General features: G+C 39.6%; 1 protein-coding gene across 1 annotated transcript in view; it reads left to right on the top strand.

The window, feature by feature from the left end:
• Positions 1-21,851, top strand: part of LRP5 (LDL receptor related protein 5) — a 139,583-nt gene that overhangs the window by 53,481 nt on the left and 64,251 nt on the right. The window contains exons 3-5 of the mRNA XM_060769762.2: positions 6,443-6,640; positions 10,823-11,019; positions 14,871-15,002. Of these exons, the coding sequence (XP_060625745.2) occupies positions 6,443-6,640; positions 10,823-11,019; positions 14,871-15,002 (527 nt within the window). The remainder of the gene's footprint in view (positions 1-6,442; positions 6,641-10,822; positions 11,020-14,870; positions 15,003-21,851) is intronic.

Here is a 21,851-nt window from a genome sequence, read left to right as displayed (position 1 = left end):
TCAATGCCTTACAAAGTAACAAACAACATCAGGATTAATACAAAATAACCTCCCTAAGGCAACATAGTTGTTTCCAAACTTTAAAACCTAGAGATCAGTAAAAAGTGTAATAAATTCCAGAGGATCACTTTATATTACATTTGCTGCTTTCTTTGCACATTATCCATTCTATAGAAATTGTGATTGTGATTTTACTGGTGGAGAAGGCTTTGGCGGTGTTGGACAACAAAAGAATCTAGACCTACAGATATCTTCTGCATGGAACTCACACACTTTTTATGGAGCTGTGCAAGAAAATATCTATGTTTTGGTAAACAGTAATATGGTTTTTCACACACCCAGCTGTTTTTCCTCGAGTACCAAATTCAATCAGAACTATCCTTGGTTTCTGTTCCACAGTTCTGGTAGTTGATGGAACTAGTATGAAGCAGAATAGTATCCCTGCTGCACTTTTCCAATGTGCCAGGCTGTTTCATGAGACTGAACATAGATTAATGAATAATAGAATTGGAAGATACCACAATGTCTATTCAGTCCAACCCCCACAATACAGGAATGCGCAATCCTCCTTTTTCATTTGGTCTATTTTTCTGAAGTAGAGGATACCTCTCTTTTACTACATTACAGGCTTCAGTGGTGCAAATATCATATTTACTTTGCTCTGTCAAGAGCTCAAGTGAATTTTGTTTATTCCCATACTCTGTGCATTAGTGTAGATGATGGACAATTCCATCAAGCTGCTTATCTGAAGTTTTTTCCCTCCCACATTTGTGTATTCGCTCAGTTCTCTCGATAATTGTAGGGATAGTATCTCCAGCACTTGTTGAACTCTAGCTCTCAAGAATAATGTTATTCTCCCCCATACAACTGTTTAAAAGTGGTTTTAACAAAAACATTCATGCTAACTGCTGAGAGGCAACTGTCACTTGCCAGAAGTCCTGTTTTCATGAAACCGCAGACAATGGTCCAGAACATCAAATTGTTCTTAGTAGCACAATTTGTGGAGTGTGTTGTTCACCTCCGCCATCCCTCTCTACCTTTGTGGGCCTTGTCCTTCAACCGAGAAGAGAGACACAATGTGAACCTGTGCAGTAAGGTCTTTCAGTTTCCTACCCAGAGTCTCATAATTCCTTAAATTATCCTGAAGGCTGTACCTTACAATGTCATTAGTTTCCACACGATCCCAAAAGGAAGCAGGAATGATCAGTGGGTTTGGCGAGTTTTGTCAGCCTTTCTATTACATCACAGGTTTTTGCTCCATGGAGACAGCATAGCTGTCAAATCATCCTATCACACCCTCAAATTTCTGTTTTTCACAGCAAGGAATCCTCTCCCACCTACTCCATCCATCTCCCCTGGGGATTGGCAGGGGCCATTCAGTGCTGGGTCTTACAAATTCACCTGCAGTCTTCTGAGGACTGACACTGTTGCTCTTGTTCCTTTTCCTCATCATCACTAAATGCGAGAGAAAAATGAATTAATTCTGTAGCTCCAAACACGGAGAATGATTCTTGTTCCTTCTACTTGCATGTGTAACATTTCTCCAAATGTCTGCGTCCTGTTTTGGAGAATTGACATCATCAGAGACATGGTTCTCATTCATGTCTCTGCTCTCCCCAAGAAAGCTTCGTGCTCTCTAATATGGTGAAAAGTAGACACATGGGCCTCAAATTGGTGGACTTTTTCTTCCAACAGGTTCACCAACTTATACTTGCAGCAAGTATAGTTTCTTTCTTGTTCTCCAACAAGAACACAACAAAACAAAGCACAGCTGGTGCATCCATATTCAGCAGTCTTAGGTAGGCTCTGGAACAGAACACTGGGTGTCTCCCCCAAAATCCTCCTTTTAAACACCCATTCAAAACACCTCTGTTGGCCATTCCTATTAGCCTGGCTTGTATTTGCTGAGTTGTAGGGAAAGGGGCTACAGCTATATAGATAGTTGCTGTGGTGACCTGTAGTTTTGGAAATGGCAATTGCCTGCATAAAAGCTAGTTAGTTCTTTCTGATTACTTCAACTCTGCAAATGTATCTTTACTTAACTCCTCTTTTGAGTTTCAAAGTACTGCTGTTTGAATGTTCTTCTGACACTTTGGCCATTTTGAGTATTTTCAGGCCCAGTTTATGACAAGAGTTAATTGGATTATAAATTGTTCATGCTCCTCTTGTTGTGTTTGTCTGCCTCTTGCATTTTGGGTTGATGGAAAGGTTGTTTGTGCTGAGACGTCATGGATTTCAAGCATTTACATAAAACTCTGCACTCCTTTATCTTCCTTTCTTCTTCAGCCCTCCTCCCCCTTTCTGTGGCACAATTCATTAGCTAACAGCAGCTTTGCTTATAAAGGGCCCTCTCAGTGTTTCTTCCATACTGCTTAACTAAATTTGTGAGCATGTCAGTCTTGTAGGATAACCTTGTTTTCTGATATTGTTTCACAGACCTGTTCTGATCATAATATGTAGGCTCCTCTGATAATTTTTTTTTAAAAAAAGCATTGTTGGCACAATGACATTTGCAATTACTTCCTCTCAGTGCATTTATTATGTCAGTGTTTCCATAATAAATTATCATCCCAACACACGTTTGAGTTTTTCAATTTAGCTTGAATTTTCTATAAGTTGGACTATAATAGCTGCATAAATTGCATAGGGCAGCCTTTGCTAAACCTTGTACCCTAGAGGTTTTGAACTGTAACTCCCTGGCAGTGTGTTCATGATGACTGGGAATAGCAGGATTCAGAGCATTTTAAATTAGTGCACTTGGAATCAATGAATTTGAAACATAGTAGGATGCATACTAACAAGAAAGAGTAGGGGTTGTACATACAGGACACTGGAGTGGGGAAGATTGTTACATGGATAGAGTACTTTATTTTGCTGTTCACACACATGCTGGGAATGTTTGACCTTCATTAGGAACACCCTGGTATGTTTTCAAGCATCCCATTGTAGGTCACTTTAAAACACTACCTTCTTTAGCTGGTTTCATCAGGAAAACTGACATAATCATTGGGTTTTTCTGGAGATTGCTCTTTGCAATATTCAATATGCAATGTCGTGAATCCAGTCAGCATCCTTCTCTGAAGGATGGCTGTCTGATCTGGTGGAGGAAGGGTGGGAATTATATGGCCTTCCAGATGTTGGTAAGCTTCTGTTACTTTACCATAGGGCTGCCGAGAGTTGCAGTTCAAGAACCTCTAGATTCTAGGTTGCATGATCCCTATTCCAGCAGTAGAGTCTTTCACCAACAGAACATAGGGAGGGAGCAGGGCCCCACCTTTCCCTCTAAACCAGGGATCCTCAAACTTTTTAAATAGGTCACAGTCCCTCAAACTGCTGGAGAGCCGGATTATAATTTGAAAAAAATGAATGAATTCCTATGAACACTGCACATACCTTATTTGTAGTGCAAAAAGCACTTTAAAACAATACAATAATTAAAATGAAGAACAATTTTAATGAATATAAGCTTATTAGTACTTCAATGGGAAGTGTGGGCCTGCTTTTGGCTGATGAGATAGGATAGTTATTGTTATTGTGTGCTTTCAAGCCATTTCAGACTTAGGTTGACCCTGAAGGAGGGCCGGGTATATGACCTTGGAGGGCCATATCTGGCCCCCAGGCCTTAGTTTGAGGACCCTTGCTCTAAACCATGTTCAGTGGGAAGTTTGGATAACCTTTGGAACAATGTGGGGTGCCATGGGCAGTGGTGTAGTGAAGGCAGGATTCACAGGGTTGAAGTCTCAGGATTTGGTTATCACAGAGGCTATAGCATCATCTCGTCCCATCCTCCCACTTAGGATTATATTGTCTCCCCTGCATTTATCTGTAATCCCTGTAGTTATTGGATAGGAAAAGGATTTTCTGAGCAATTCTGTATTTTTTGTATGTGCCCATCATAAACCAAACTGCTTGTGTATGGTTTTACAAAGGATGGAATCCTAACAAAAATAAAAACTGCTGGAAATAGTTTTATAACTGCAATTTGGGTTGTTATTATAGAGCGGGGCGTGAATGGCTTGGGGACATTATTATCCTCATTAGCCATGTATTTGATTTTAGAAAAGTCCTCTTCTGGGCCTAAATTGGAAATGCACCCACAGCACCTATTGGACATCTTGAAACATTCCAGGGAAATATTTTTGATTTGAAACATTTTGTACAAAATGTTTTTTACCCGAGGGAGGTAGAGGTCCTCCAAACATGGTGGAAATGCCCTCCATGCCCCCCTTGAGTGCATTTGGAAGGATTCTAGAGTGATTTTTTTTTTGTTCTCTGGTGGGACTTGGGGACATACATTGTTTTTGGGGGTCTGCATCTTGCCTCTTCCCCCCAGTTATGAAGGATGTCCTGGTGAAACCCTGTACTTCAAAATTTACCATTACACAACTGGTCATGTGGACTTTAGAGAAGAGGAACTCCCCCCAAATTACTTTGACTGGAAGTCCACATTGGAATAAAGACCCTTTCATCAGTTGTGTTTGTGTGTTAAGACATTTCATTTAGAAATATATTATGTAGATAAAAATGGAGGACTGTCTACCCAGTGTTGCCTGGGTGTCAAGTGGGCCGCTGCCCCCCACCACTTTCTCCTTTCTTCAGCTTTGAGAAGGCCTGTCTCATAATGTCTCCATTGAACACTCTGGCATCTCTCTTTGGGCAGTGTCTCTTTGTGGTTCAGTCCTTCCTTCGTACGTTCATTTCTTTCCTTCCTTCCTTGCCTTCCCCCCATCTTTCCTTCTTTCTTTTCTCTTCCCTCCCTCCCTGCTTTTCTTTCTCTCCCCTTCCTTCTCCTTTCCTTTCCTCATTTCTTTTTCTCTTTTTCCTTCTCTTTCTTTCCTTCCGTCTCCCCTCCCCTTCATACATACGTTACCTAGAAGCAGCCAAACCACTTTACTCCCTTTCTTTCCCAATGACATCACAGATGGCCACTTCACCTAGCCACGGGCAATCCACTTCATCCCCCCTCCCCACTTCTACAGCTCTGGACCTGAAAAGCATGGTCCTTTTAGTTCAAATCCCTCAATTATTTAACGTTGGATAATGAAAGGTGCCAAGTTTGGTCCAAATCCATCAAGCCATGTAGGAGCCTTTGTGGTACAAATGGACAAACCAACCAACATACATACATATTCTGACTTTTATATATAGAGAAGATTATGAAAGGGGTTTTATGTTGTCACCTGCTGGATTGTTGTGAAGTCTTAAATTTAGGGGAGAGGGTGTGAAATCGTTCTTGGTGTGCGATTGCTGCTTTTATAGTAGTGCATTTATCGTTAATATACAGTATCAGACAGCTGTCTTCGTGGCAGTAATGCGAGCAGGCTGCCTACTAACAGGTAATTTGCAGTTACTGAAACCAGATATGATATGTAAGTAATAGTGCCTGTAACTCATAAATGTCTTGTGTCTGTATTCTTCTACACATATAAGGCTGTTCAGTCAGTACTTTAATATTATTTTCAGTTTGGTGATTCATGGCAACCAAATTAATGACTGATATAATCATATTATGGTAGTGCTTTGGTAGCACTACCATAATATGATTATATCAGTCATTAATTTGGTTGCCATGAATCACCAAACTGAAAATAATATTAAAGTGCTGGCTGCAATGTACTTTCTTGGCCCAGTTCAAAAGTCTTCTTGTAACTTTTAAAATCCTAAATGACTTGGGTCAGGTTGTGTTGACAGTTGTCTCCTTCCACATTTAACTACCTACCTGGACCCTGGACTTAGTGCCCAAAATACTCCTCCAGATACCAAATGAGACAGGGTAGGAGACTAAAAATGAATAAGACCTTTTCATTGGTGGTAATAGCTATTCTGTGAAACATACTTCACAGAGAAATTTGCTTGGGTTTCAGATCTTAGTGGTTTCAGAGAAGCTGTTGTTTATTGGTGTTTAGCGTTAGACCTGATTTCTGAATGTGAATGTAAAGGTAAAGGTTTTCCCCTGACATTAAGTCCAGTCATGTCCGACTCTAGGGGTTGGTGCTCATCTCTATTTCTAAGCCGAAGAGCCAGCGTTGTCCGTAGACACCTCTAAGGTCATGTGGCCAGCATGACTGCATGGAATGCCTTTACCATCCCACTAGAGCAGTACCATTTGATCTCACATTTTGCAGGTTTTGGAACTGCTAGGTTGGCAGAAGCTGGGGCTAACAGTGGGAGCTCATGGCGCTCCCCGGATTTGAACCTGCAACCTTTTGGTAAACAAGTTCTGCAGCTCAGTGGTTTAACCCACTATGCCACTGGGGGTCCTTCCAAATGTAGCATATTGCATTTAGAGGGGAAAAAAAGGAAACTCTTCCTCAATTTTGAAGACAAAAAATTCTTTGATGTCCTAATTTTTTTCCTTTTACCTTTGAATGATGGGAAGGGGGGAGTATCTTCAGAGTGGTTTCTATTCCCTTGCCATAACACTTGTATTTTCAATTTCCAGATACATGTATTGGACAGACTGGGGTGAGACACCTAGAATAGAGCGGGCTGGAATGGACAGTAGCGTTCGGAAAATAATTGTGGATGCTGACATTTATTGGCCTAATGGACTCACCATCGATTTGGAAGAACAAAAGCTTTATTGGGCAGATGCAAAGCTGAGTTTCATTCACAGAGCAAATCTGGATGGCTCTTTCAGGTATGTTTGTATGTCAAATAAATGCTAAATTGCTGAAGTGCTAGATTTCATTTTTATTTATTTTTTTGTACTCATGAACTCTCTCACAGCCATATTGATTGCCTTTGTTCAGGCAGGGTTTTGGCACATGGTCTCTGGCTGAAAAGATTTTGGCCCTGCCTTTTATTATTGTTGAGTTCATGTTCCTTATTTGTTTTCATGTGATGTTTCAATTAAGGTTTTTTTATGTTTGTTTTATCAGAAATGGCTACCTTGAGTGTATCTTTTGCCAGCATGATTGAGTTTTAAATTCATAAATAAAACAATAGATCTTGCTCAATATATATTAATGAACTAATCTGTATTGGTGTCTGAAATGGAATATTAACACAGCTTCAGTTAGATGATCCTGTAATATAACATCGTGGTTTCTTTCTTTGTCATTCATCCTTGTGCCTTCTATTTCCTACCACTCAGATCTCAAGCGACTCTCCCCACTGCATTTCCTCCCTTTCTCTTGCTAAAAGCTCTTACATTTCACCTAATTATCCTTGATCCTTTTGTGCCTTTTTAAAACAGCACCAATTTTGTGCTGTTTCCAAATATTACATTCATTGTGGAAATCAGATGGTGTTCCAGAAGACTTCGTTCTGAACAAACTTTCAGAAAGAATTGCATTACGAAAAAAAGTGTTGATCTCTTTAAAAATCTGTTTTGGCTCTTTTGTCAATTAAATTAAATTAATTGAGTAGGGACATAGGTTTTTAAAAGAGAAATAAGGAACATCTTTGAAATGTGTTATGAGAAATCATCTTCTTAATTTTTCCTGTTTGTTTTTGGAAAGCACTTCCATGCTTCATGTACTTTCAACTATTTCCTAAATTCTATCAAACTCATGAACTCTGAGCCAAACCTTTTTTTTTCGTGTCAGGAGCTACTTGAAAAATTGCAAGTCACTAGTGATGTTAGAGAATAGGCCATCTGCAAGTACGTTGCCCGAGGGACGCCGGGATGTTTGATGTTTTACCATCCTGTGGGAGTCTTCTCTCATGTCCCCACATGGAAAGCTAGAGCTGAGACTGGAGCTCACCCCGTTTCCCGGATTCAGCTTGCAACCTGTCGGTCAGCAATCCTGCCGGCAAAAGGGTTTAACCCATTGCACCACCAAAAAAAAAATTACTCTGTGTCATTTACGTGACACAAAATCATCTCACTCCCAACGCAGGGCACTTCCAGTTAACACAATTCTGCCCTTTGTTCAGTCAAGTTAGGGAATGCTTTGAAACTTTCCTGAAGCTTCAGAGCAACCTCACTCTTTTGAGTGGTGCTAACCAGCCCCACACTTCACGTGGGCCAGTGCCACCAGCCCATGCTTCACCTGTTCTATGGTAGGGGGAAAACAGTATAGCATTTACCTATGTCATTTTTTCATCACTGTGAAGGCAACCACAGAGCTCCAAAGGGCTCCTGACTGTTACTCGGCACCTTTGCTAATGTTTGCAAAGGTGTCTGTGAAATTTGGAGAGGGAAAAGGAATGGCACTCCTCTTTCCTCCTTTCCTGAGTCACGTGATCACTGTGGAGCTTCATGGCTGCCACTACAGCAAAGGAAAAAATGACATGCATAGTTACGGGTGGCAGTCCAGCAAGGCTAAACCAGTTTTGGACCCACTGGACAGCTTGGACTCCATCCTGCCACCCACACAACATAGCTCCATGGGGCCATTCCCAACCAATCCCACAATCTGCCCTTTATGTAGATGTGCCCTTTATAAGGTAGTGTATGTTCCGCTCTAACCCCACACTTTATATTGAGGCTAAAGGGACTGTTTTGTCCTTGAACTTGGCCACTTTGGGAAATTACCCAAATTTTTGATGCAAAAAAACCATATGTAGTGACCACTCTGCAATGAACCTGGCCAGAAAAGTGACACCTCTCTTTTGGGAACTCTGGCACTCAGATTTGCTGCATGGACAGTGCCAAATGGGAACACTGTAGCAAAGAGCTTCCCCAAGCTCAGTTTGCAAGCCCTGAGCAGGGTATTGATGACAGGGTGACTTGCCGGTCTCTCATTCATAGGGTTGCCATAAATCAGAGTCTTCTTGACGGCAGTTAACAACAACAAAGTCCCCATGGAGAATTGCTGCCTTGCTTGTGAGGGTCTTTGCATGTTGAAAATGTGGCCAGACATTTGCAGACTGGGAGGAGTGTAGTGGCTGCTTTAGTGTCTGCTTCTGTTTACTGCTACAGTCACTAGGGAAGCTGCAAATCACGTCTGTCTTGCCCGTCTCCATTACTTCTGGAAACTGCTTCTGACATGCACATTCAGGCAGGGCTCAGAGGCATGGGAGAGAGGGAAGATATCTGTATTGCCCACTCCAGTGCAAACATTGTAGTTGTTGGGGAGGGTCTGGCAATGGGGAAATTGCAGAGCTTAGAAAAGTCGCTAGTTTGGACTGAAACACTCAGTATTTCTTAGGATTCTGAAATCTATAGTCCAAAATAGCAATGTCGTTTTGTGAAAAAATGAAAGTTGCAGAATTAATGTTGAGAGACCTTTCTCCACTCCCAGAAGGAGTGCAAGGTATTTGCTGTATGGTATGTAAAAACGTTAGGACCAGAATTCCAGTCAGCTTCTTGTTACTTTCAGTTAGGATAAAATAGTCAGGCTAGCTTATCTTGACTGTCAACTCTGTAAGGAAAGCCCTAGACTTGATCATTCAAAATTGTGCTAGGCATTTCCCTATTTTGTACACAAATTCCAATAGCTAAAATTGTTTCCATTTGGAAAGTGTGTTTAATATCTCATACCAATGATTTTAAGTTATTTTGGAGAAAAAAATGGAAATTGTAAAGAGACTCTTTTCATGTCTGATTATCCTTTAGTAGTAATGCCGGCATATAATTTAAATATTTTTATATTAAAAATAGAGCTAACCTTGTAAACTGCCTTGAGTGTGTTACTGCCTTGAGTTGCCTTAGGGCTGAGAAAGGTGGTATATAAATATGATAAATAAATAAATAAATAAATAAATAAATAAATAAATAAATAAATACTGCCTACTTTCTTCCCATAGCACGATACTTACCCATACTACAGGGTGAAAGATAGAAAGAAAAGGGGGTTGAATCACTGGGTTGTTGTGAGTTTTCCGGGCTGTATGACCATGTTTCAGAAGCATTCTCTCTTGATATTTTGCCCACATCTATAACAGGCATCCTCAGAGGTTATGAAACTAGGCAAGTGGAGTTTATATATCTGTGGAATGTCCAGAGTGGGAGAAAGAACTCTTGTGTGTTGGGGGTAGTTGTGAATGTTGCAACTTGTTTCTTGTCTGGAAAAGAAACAAAGAAAAAAAGATTATTTCCAGACAAGAAACAATCAGGGCCAGTTAATCGCATACCAAGAAAGGATTCCCCAGGCAGTAAGCAGTCAGACCTTGAAGCTACAAGGCCATTAAATGCTAATCAAGGTGGCCAGTTGAAACATTCACACCTGCTTTAAACAGACAAGAGTTCTTTCTCCCACGCTGGTTATTCCACAGATATATTAACTCCGCTTGCCCAATTTCTATCAGACCTCACAACCTCTGAGGATGCCTGCCATGCATGAGGGTGAAACATCAGGAAAGAATGCTTTTGGAACATGGCCATACAGCCCCGGAAAACTCACAGCAAACCAGTGATTCTGGCCATGAAAGCCTTCAACAATACAGTGGTTAAATCAGTTTTATAGCATGCAGCCATTCCTATCAGAATAAGTTGCAGTGTCAAAAGTATAAGATTTTTTTAAATCATGGAAGTAGTCAGGGATATAAGGACATAAGGACATAAATAGCACAACACAATTGTTTGCTGCACAAGGGAGTTAAACATGCCGATGACCTGTTGTAGACTACTGTCCTTTGCAAATTCTGCACATCACCCAAAAATGGCAGTCAATAGCATAAAATTAAATAAATAAAATAAAATTTAGCACATGGAAGTTGAAGATGTAGGAAGAGGCAAATGGTTACATGTTGGAAAATAAAACAGAAAAGAATGAAATGGGAATGATGGTTCTGGATAGACTGGAATTCCACTATTTATAGAAATTAGCATTCTTTTATTAATTTTTAAATGACCTCATTTCTTGGATTAATGTCTTACCTCACAAAAACTTGCAGTGCAATAATTTTTCAAAACACTTCTCCTGCCTTTTAGGGAAAAAGTCGTGGAAGGTAGTCTCACTCATCCATTTGCTTTGACGCTGGCCGGAGATACCCTTTACTGGACAGACTGGCAAACCCGCTCCATTCATGCCTGTAACAAAAGGACAGGAGAGAAAAGGAGAGAAATACTAAGTTCGCTCTACTCACCGATGGACATCCAGGTTTTGAGCCCTGAAAGGCAACCATATTGTACGTTTTATATATTGATTTGTTCCTTCTCAATTTTTATGTGCGCATGGGATTATGGGCTCTTGGAATAAAGCATATAGATATAACAAAATGACAACAATTTGTTCCTATTATTGCACTAGTTAATATGCATGTCAGGTTAGACTGAAATGTATGCGCCTATGTCAGCTTAAAATACTATGCCCTTGTGTTCTGGACTTGGCAGTCCTTTTTTAAAATGATGCTGTAATGGTTTTGCTGCTCTCATGATCACACAGTACTACAATTTTCACAACCCACATGTTCAGACCGTTGGGGAATAAGTAGAATAATTCCTGCAGTTGAAAGCTCTTCATTTGATTTGTTCACTTGTATAGTAATGTTTTCCTTAGTCTACGCTCTTCCTCTTAAAGTGATTGGTGGATCTGGAATTATTTGGTGGAGTTGTGCAGGTGGAAGACCTACAGTGTTTCTATTATTGGCTTGCTTTCCTTGATATCATAGACTTCAGATGTGCTAGAGCAGTACAGGCAGTCCCCAAGTTACAAACATCCAACTTCCAAATGACTCATAGTTAAGAATGGGGCTGAAACAACAGTAAGTGAGAGAAATCTGTTCCTCTGAAGGACAATTCATTTCTGAAAAAGTTATAATGGGGAAAAGGTGTCTCCGTTGAAGTTTTAGCCCCAATCTTTGTTTCCACAACAATCCAGTTATCACAGGGACAGAAAGTGAGGTAAAATCTTCTGAGCAGGGACACAGACAGCCAAACAAACACAACAGAGGTGTTAGCTCTTTCCTATGCTATCCAAAGCCCCCCCCCCCCCCCCCCCCCGCATGTAAGCTGGAGATTCACTTAAAATGTACCTGTTCCAACTTGCATACAAATTCAACTTAAGAACAAGCCTACAGAACCTTGTTCATAACTTGGGGACTACCTGCATAATAATTGGGTAATGGTGGGAATCATATATTCTAAATTCTATAAACCTTTAAATTACCTTTTCTTAAATACAATCATGCAGTATTGTTTGGATACCATGAACTCTTTAAAAAGTATTGGAACAGAACTTTGGGCTCATTTATACTGTAGAATTAATGGAATTTAATACCATCTTGCTATGGTTCAATAATACGGCATCACAGAAGTGGTACTTTTACCAAGTCTTTAACCTCTGTCAGAGAGTGCCAGTGCATTGTCAAACTACACTTCTCAGAATCCAATAAAACTGAGCCATGGCAGTTAAAGTGGGGTCACTCTACATTAATTGTACAGTGTAGATGCACTGTACTCATTTCCAAAACTTTAGCTTAGATTGTCAGTTACTATTGATGAATGTGATTCCAAGTGTAAGCTGAACGAGTCCTACAGAGACAATGAAGTTCCTTCAATCAGAGGTCTTCATTTAAACAGGCACCATCAAGAATTAAGGGTGTAGGTACATATTGAATATCTGCAGCCCCTTCAAACTAAAAGTAGCTTTAAATGAATAATTCGATGGGATCATTTTTTCATCCTATTTTGTTTTTTTCTCTTACTATAATTTCTCAAAATAACAACAAAAAGAGTATATTTGCACATTTAATTACTAAGAAATTATTTTCTGCTCTTATTTCATATGTATTTGAATGTCCATCTTTATCAACAGGTGGAAATTTTGTGGAAAAAGCTAGAGCAAAGAATACAGCCTGATCTCATTTGCAGCCTTTGAATTGTTTAAGAAGATGTCTCTTTTGGGTGCTAAATGTTGGAAAGCTAATAATCCAAATTTAAAAATTTGCTTCATTTAGAAGACATTATAATTTAACCAACCCAAAAGATTTGGTCTCTGCATGTGGCAGGTTGTACTTGGAAAGGGGAAAATAGTTGACAGTAAACAGTAAACAAAGGAATTTAGGATCCGCTCTAGCCGAGAAACAGGTGCAGTCCTTCAGTCGAAGGCACTGGCTCTGCACTGCTACAGTTTGCCCTTGCGTTCCAGATGGAGTTGTGTGGTGCTCTCTGAATTCCTGGCATTTCTCTCAGCTGAGGGAATGTCCCACCCTTGGGTCACAGTATTTCTGGACAGTAGCGAGGAAAACCTGGTGCACAGGGAAATACAATCTGCTGGAAATAGCTCAGATACCACTGTCTCCCGACTAGGATTGGATTTGGATTCCGTCTCTCCCCAAGATGTTTTTGTATATTGGTGGGCTGATTATGGCCCTTGTATAAGATGACAGCCAAGGAGAGCATAGAATATTAACTTCTAGTTTGCCGGGCATTCCTGAATTAATATCCTTTTCTGTGTCGTTGAATGCAGTTTCTTTTACAAGCCATAATCTGGCCAGACCCTTTCCAGGGACCTTAAACCCAGCCAAAATGCTACTTAAACTGTTCATTCAAGAGTGTGAGAGTTGCTATTTGTGTCCATAGCCACAATAGGGGTGTGCATATAGTACTATTATTATTTTAGTCACTTATAGTCTGCCTTTCTCGCAATATTGAGGTTCAAAGTGGCTAAAGATATATTTAAGAACAGTACAAATTAAGACTTTTCAAAAGTTTCAATAAAAATATAAATGTAATAATTTAAGAACAAGCAATCAATAAGGTTAAAAATATTAAACAATAAAAATGTTAAAGTTCTTTAAAATACAACATACACCCCTTAAAAACAGCACTACGGAACATTAAAAATCCACCACTATTAGTTTCCAATAGCCTGACAGCAAAAAATAATATTTGGGCTGGAGACAAGGGTATTCCTCACATCCCTAGCATCTTGCACTAAGTTGTCATTGTATCTTGAGTCACACAAAATACAACAATAGCAACAACAACCAATTATTATTTATTACTCGCCTCAATTCATGGCTCAAGGTCTTTTCCATCTAAGACAGGGGTCCTCAAACTAAGGCCTGTGGGCTGAATGCAGCCCTCAAAGGTCACTTACCCGGCCCTCACTCAGGATCAACCTAAGTCTGAAATGACTTAAGCACACAACAACAACAATCCTATCTCATCAGCCAAAAACAGGCCCACACTTCCCATTGAAATGTCAATAAGTTTATATTTGTTAAAATTGTTCTTCATTTTAATTAGTGTATTGTTTTTAAGTTTTTTTGCACTGCAAATAATATATGTGCAGTGTCCATAGGAATTCATTCATGTTTTTTTCCCCCAAATTATAATCCGGCCCTCCAACAGTTTGAGGGACTGATCTGACCCTCTGTTTAAAAAGTTTGAGAACCCCTGAGAACCTTTTAAAAGAATATGTTGGTCAAAATCTTGAGTGGCGCCACCTCAAATTAGTTTTCCAGAATTTTGACCCATGTTCATGTTATCTTAAATATCCTGTTGCAGTTCAAGCTGCTTGAAAATGTTTGGGTGCTGATTCAGACTTGAAAATCTGCTGTGTGGGGTCTGTAAAACAAAGCTGTCAAGCCAAGCAAGAATTTCCCCCTAAATGTTTTTGTAGCAAGTCTCCACACTACTTTTTAAATATTTCACTTTTATTAAAATATAAGGGATGGGAATCATAGGAATGTTGTTGGGGGGATAAAAACAGTTTGTGCACATGAAGAATGCTGTCAGTCTTGGTATGTTGCATTAATGAACAATCTTGGTATGTCCTGTTCACTCTTTTATTTTAAAAATGCCTTTTGGGAGATACAAGTTATTCTACAAAATATAATAACTAAGAGGATATAACATATAATTATTTAAATTATTTTCAGGGATATGTGGAACAGGTTTTCTGCCTGAATTGGGGTGGTAGTAGTAGTGGTTGTGGTTGGATAAGACTTTTCCATTTTCTACAGATAATTGAGTTTGTTTTGGATTTTATTCTAAAAATTACTTGCTTTTCTGTCTCCTTTGTTTTCTGAAGTTCATACACCCTGTGAAGATAATAATGGTGGCTGCTCCCATTTGTGCCTGTTGTCTCCAAGAGATCCCTTTTACAGCTGTAACTGTCCCACTGGAGTCCAGCTTCAGGAAGATGGCAAGACATGCAAAGCAGGTAAGGAACTTTGATCTGTGATGCCCCTGGACCAGATAAAGTGTTGCTCAAGAACGCACAGGAATGCCCTATGTGTTGAAAGAGAACATTGTGCAAGTTGAGCATTTGTGTGCACTCTCTACGGCCAGGAGAAATGATCTGTTGGTTTTGCTCTTTCAACCTTTTCTGCCTAATCACTCTCCACCCCACTGCCCCTCAAATTACAGGGTCTTTTGTCCATATGAAATCTGTTGCAGTTAAATTCGCTTGACAGGAGCTCAGGACCCCAAGCCTACATATAAAATGCCTACACATTTATGGTTCAGAGTTAGCTCAAACAGCCCAGCCAACTGATGTGAAAGAGAGAAATTGATGTGTTCAGGAACAGCACATTCTGCTTCTATTGCATCAGTTCCCTCTCATATGCAGGGGACAGAAACTGGAGGCAGATGCACAACTTGGGAGTGTAGATTTATGAGCTTGACCTGTGCCTCATTTAACTATTCATGCATTACAAAGATGTGTGCTTCTTTGTCCATTTTGTGACTGTTTACTTTGAATTTTTAGAATAATCTTAAAGCCTATGTTAGAGTGCAGTCTTGAATGTAGTGATAGCATTCACAGGTCAGTCAGGACCTTATAAACCTTTTCAGCAAAGATCCGGCTCTTTTAAAAATCATAATGACATTTAATATTGCATGAGAGAGATATTTGCCAGGAATATTTGCTGAATCTTGTAGTGCACAATGTCTTACATTTCATGTTTAATGAAGTTCCAGGATTCAGTCAGGTAAAAAGAGAATAGTCCATATATAGATATATCAAACCTGGATTTTAACAAATTTAATCGAGCCTCTCTTTGTGTTTGTAGGTGAGAAGGTGCTAGGAAATGTATACATAAGAGTAGGGAACTTCTCAAAGGCCTGGTTTGCATTGCCATCACATTTTAAAAGGAAGACTAAATTAAATCCAGGAGACTTGCTAATCTGGCTCTCCTGGATCTGGCATGAGACTGTTGTCTACCTGTTTCTTTATGCAACAATCAGTAAAAGGTCTTGTACATAGCAAAAACATTGTAAAAACTGGAAGAAATGCAGATTTGTATTTACTGTATTGGGAAAATTGCATAACACAAAAACATCTTCACTAAAGTTTCATTAGTATACTACAGCATACTAGTAAAGGCAATACATTTTTCTTCAGAGGACTTCTTAAACTGTGAAAAGAAAAAAAATGTACTAAGAAACACAAATGTATATAACCAATTAGTATTTGAATGAAGTGACAAGCACTTCTTTGTAGGAACCCCTGTTGCATATCACTGTACTTTCATGATTGCCTTCTTACTGAAATGCTAATGTTTGTATAATTATCCTGGTAATATAGTTATTAACCTCACCCTGGAAAACGCAAACTTGAGGATGGGGGATCAGTTCAGCAACAGAGGCCAGTTAATTGTTATTGCTGAAATTAATGATTCATTTGTTTGTTTGTTTTAATTCAGGTTGTATTTCCAAATAATGGAAAAAAAACTTTAGGAACGGGGATATGCAACCTTGGCTCAACCCATAGAGTTCTCATGTTTATTAGGAATACTAGAAAATACTTTGATTTATCATTTATTAATCACAAAATGTATATATCCTGCCCTCTAGCCAGAGAAATGTAACTTTGTCAAACTGAGCATTTGGATTGGGTTATATCACATCCAAATGCAGTTACAAAGTTTTCAAAGACTGGAAATCCTGCCCTCCATAATACCGGACTCTGTCACTACATTCATTCACCTGTACTCATATTTTCCTTTAAGATTTTTCCAGTAATAAGGCAGCAGCTAGAAGTAGAGGAGCTATAATATGCATCCTCGTTCCTTTCAACAAAGACCTTTGTGTTGATTAGTTTCTTACACCATCTTCCAGAACCATAGAGCTGTAAGGGACTTCAAAAATAGCTAGTCCCACCAGCTGCTAATACTGAAAACTCAAAGGCAGACTTCAAGGGGGGGGGGGGGTTGGACTAGATAGCCCATGTGGTCTCTTCCAACTCTATTTTTCTACGATTCTAAGGGGAGCCAAGGAACCCCTGGTGGCACAGTGGGTTAAACCGCTGAGCTGCTAAACGTGTTGACCGAAAGGTCGCAGGTTTGAATCCAGGGAGCGGTGTGAGCTTCTGCTGTCAGCCCCACCTTCTGCCAACTTAGCAGTTTGAAAACATGCAAATAGGTACTTTTTTTTATCGTGTCAGGAGCGACTTGGGAAACTGCAAGTCGCTTCTGGTATGAGAGAATTGGCCGTCTGCAAGGACGTTGTCCAGGAAATGCCCGGATGATTTGATTTTTTTTATCATCCTTGTGGGAGGTGCTTCTCATGTCCCTGCACAAGGAGCTGGAGCTGATAGAGGGAGCTCATCCGCCTTTCCCCGGATTCGAACCTGCGACCTGTTGGTCTTCAGTTCTGCTGGCACAGGGGTTTAACCCACTGCGCCACTGGTAGGGAACTGCTCCGGCGGGAAGATAACGGTGCTCCATGCAGTCATGCTGGCCACATGTCCTTGGAGGTGTCTGTGGACAGTGCCGGCTCTTTGGCTGAGAAATTGAGATGAGCACCAACCCCCAGTGTCGGACATGACTGGACTTAATGTCAGGGGAAAGCCTTTACCTAAGGGAGGCAATTTCAATAATGTAATTTCAAGACTTATTTGTAGTATGTTCTATGACTTAGGAACTCACACTATGAAAAGATAGTTTAGGGAAGTATTACAATTACAAGCCAGTATATTTCTTTTAGGGTTTTAAGAATGTTGACTGCAGGACTTTGCGTGTTCAGATTCTGTGGAATAGGATTAATAACAACGTAGCCAATGTAGTTGCCTGGGTACTCGCATACTGGGGCCTAGAAACATGGTCATGCTGACTGGGGGATTTTGGTAGTTGTTGTCCAAAAATCATGAGAATGGGGTGGCTACCCACTGCATTTTCCTGCAGCCCCTTCCTCTCCCTCCACTTTTTGCAGAGGCTTTGTGTGGCCTTGTGTGCTTCAAATGGAACTTCTGTCTACTGGAAAGCAGGCCCCACTTTTATTTACTCCTCCTGCTTTAGCTGTGTTATTGACATGCTTTCTAAGGTACTGAACGAAGGTTTTTGTTTCCCCTTGAAAAACACCTTCTTTCACAGCTTTAGAAAACTTAGCTGAATGGTCAGAACAATCCTTTCAAAACATTCATATTGACTTTGTGTTTCTGGCAATGGGAAACAGCCCACTGGGCATCTAGCTCTTTGGCGAAGGGCACAGGAATGAGTGACTGTTTATATGGCGTTAGCACCTTTCTATTGTTGGGCCAGACATTCTTTAAAGGGCTTTCTGTCAAAAGGGGAGAAAGTGGGATGGGAACAGGAAGTCTGGTTTTGCATAAGAATGTAGCTTTTTGGTTCAGTTTTATGGATTATTTCTTTCCCAAGCTCTGGATCTTTTGTGGTTCTCTCTCTTATGCCAACATCCACATGAATTGATTCCTGGTCTTATTAATTAACTCCTTGGTGTCTATAGGCAGCATTAAACCATTCGCCAAAATGAAAGGATATTTTTGACTTTCTGATTTAAGTTCATAGTTTTACAACCTCCATAGATCGGTTTGTCTAGTTCCTGAGAGTGCTTTTACTCACCTTGATTTAGGATGCAGCTACTTGTAATGCAGGAGATTGGCAATCAGCACTTACTGGATGTGCGTGTCTTTTTAATGAAGAGTAACTGATCAACTGGTTAGACTGGGCCATAAAGAGTGTTAATCCTTTCTTACTGCCTATTTCTCTAATTTAAAATTACAACCCTATGGAAGAAACCATAGCACAGGTTTTTTGTAGTTAACTGCTGTCAAGTCCCATCATAGATATAGTCCCAGTTCTTGTCCTTCATTGCTGTTATGTACATTTTTTTTCCTTTACATCACTTTTTTGAACATAGTGCTATGAGACGTGAACTAACCAGCTTGATCAGGTGGGTTATAGTTCTCCACACAAAAATCCAACAAATTGAAACTTGCTTCAAGCTTGAAGCGTTTATTGGTCGCCCCTCTGCACAGGAGTAGCGGCTTGCACACACCCAGCACATGGTTTTTCGTTCAGGGAGAGTCTTTCATTGATGAATGCGGAGCAATTAGTTCATGCAACATATGTCTATTTTTCAAACTAGAAGGAATTGTTTTGCAGAAAGACATGGAAGCTCATATTTCTTTGAGTTTCATAATCTTACTGAAACCATCTCTTTAGAAAATTGCTACAGTTTTCCTCCTTTAAAGAAGGTCCATATTTATAGCAGCTGCTTAGCTGTTCATTGGATTGTAAATGCAGTTTCCCCCTCAAAGAGTCTTGTTAACAACACAGCGTTCTGCAGTGGGACAATGCAAAGTAATTGTTTCAGAGTAAATATAAAACAGTTCTCAAATATTTAATGCCCTTCTTATATATACAATAGTCCATATATCAAAATAGTTCACTTAAGTAAAATAAAACACCCTGCAGTAGCCCCGTTATTTTGCTGTGTAAAACTGTGAAACATCCTTCCCTGAATTGTTTTGAAAGCTGGCAAGAGCATTAACTAGAATGATAATGTTTTCTCACCACCACCACCCCTTCCCCACACACACACACCCCAAATACTCTCACGAACTGCTACAACAATGTCCTCTCTTATTTTGTGCAGGAAAAAAAAAACATTCCGAATAGTTTAATCTTGTATAGTAACTTAATAGATCTGTATTTATCTCATCTATGTATATATGGCTTTACAAAGAATTCATTTGGATTTAATTGAAAGGGTGTATTCTGTATTTAAGGATCTGGCACAATATAGTTTACAGTCAAACTATATTGTTGCTGTTTTCCAAAGATGTATGGTTGACCAGCCAATGTTTTGGAATTTGCAAATCCTCGTCTTTTCCCTAAGTCATTCCCAGCAAAATGGTGACTGCAAAAATTTAGCAACTTTTGTCGTAGTAGTTGTGGGGAGAAGGCTTGTGGGGAAGGGAAAAGGGGCTAAAGAATGACCTACAATGGAGCATTGTTCTTGTCTGATTAGTAGACAGACAAATGGGAAAGAAATAGCATGACATTCTATGGTGTGGATTAGCAAAGGCAACCAGTGCTGTCTACATTTGTTTAGCTTGGGTGGATAAATTGGAGCATTTGTTACTGTATTGTAGATGCCTTGTCACTTGTCAGATGTGAAGTGGGCCAAGAGGAGACTGGCAAACAGCTCTTGTTTAGCTGGGGAGATGGGCTGCTTTGCTGCTGTCAGCTCTGATTGGAGTTAATTCTGTAAATAGAATACAGCTGCCATTTCCAGAACTGAAACGTAAATTTTAAAAAAACAAAACTGCAGCACAACGCAACAGTCTCCAAAAGTGTTACACTAGTGTTCATGTTTTGAATTTAAAACTAATGATTAAATGCAGACGGCCCTCCATATCCACAGTTCTGTACTCACACATTCAAGCCACTACAAAATGAAAATATTAACAACAAAAATCCAAAATCAAACCTGGATCTTGCCTTGTTGATGTGTAAATATATCCTGCTATATCCTCCATTTCACAGATCTTCAGGATCTGCCCAGCACTCATCTGAGTTGTTTGCCATTTTACATAAGCAATACCATTTTACTACACCATTGTATACATTGGGTCTTGAGCATCCATGGATTTTGATATCCACAGAAGAGTCGGGAACCAAACCCCAGTGGATACTGAGGACCCACTGCTTTGCCATGGCTGCAGAAACAATCACATAACCTCTAGGCTGTTGTGTCTGTTTTCTGACTGCCTTTTGGTAGCTACAAACTGAGACTATGGTGTTTAGGGATTGGATAAATATTTCTGTTTTGCGAGGTTTCAGTTTCAACAAACATTACTATGTTTTCCTAAGGCATCTTATTAGAATGGATTGTACAGTACTGATTGGCTAGCTATATATCTGTGACGCTTGTGGTAATATAAAATACATTACATGATATAATGGTGGAGTATTGGTACCAGAGGAGAAGAATTGAAAAATAAAATAGCAATCTAACTACTTCAGTGTGAGAAATCTAAAGAAAGCCCAGGTTACTTGCTTTCCTCTTTTAGACATAAGGAATTTGTGCAGTTTTTCTTCTTAATTAAGTGAATCATACGGTGCTATATGCACATTCTTTCCTCCTGTTTTTTCTGGCAGATAGTTGTTGATTGATGTAGACACAGACTTTTAAAAACATTGAGGGCATGTGTATTGCATTAAATAATACCTTGGATTCCCATTTTGGCTAAGGAATGAACTTTCCAGCATCAGGGTGATAGACTTAGACTTTAGGGGATTTTTTCTTATTCCTGTATAGCATGTGAGGTTGTATTCTTTACTTGAAGTAAGCATCTGGAAAAAGCTCAAGCTAATATTTTATGTCCTATTTTATATGTGGGGGATTTTACCTAGATAAACTCTACTACCAGACATGGAAAGGTCTCAGGTGCCTCAACTTTTGATTCCAACCTCCACCTTACACAGCATCACTAAGAATTGGTGTGATTGCTACTGCAAATTTTCACAGTGAACTACACTCCTGGCTAATGGATAAACACTTTTTTGATTAAATAAAAATCACTTTGCAACATGTTTAATTGGGTTGATCTCAAATTTGAAAATGAGAAGAGCTTCAGGACTAGGAATATTTGTGCCAGGTGATAGTTTGGGATTCACTAATGGGTATAAATGGTGGTTTGGATAGTAGGATGACAAGTAACTGAGACTTGAAGTCTATATAGACGATGTTTTGTTTTCCAGAGAAAGCAATGTCAATACATTCTTGAGGAAGAAAACAATATCCACTTTTTGCAGTATCACTT

The sequence above is a fragment of the Anolis sagrei genome, chromosome 1 (assembly GCF_037176765.1).
Source record: "Anolis sagrei isolate rAnoSag1 chromosome 1, rAnoSag1.mat, whole genome shotgun sequence".
NCBI lineage: Eukaryota > Metazoa > Chordata > Lepidosauria > Squamata > Dactyloidae > Anolis > Anolis sagrei.
The sequence above is the reverse complement of the archived record's forward strand: the minus strand, read 5'-3'. Positions and strand labels throughout refer to the sequence as shown.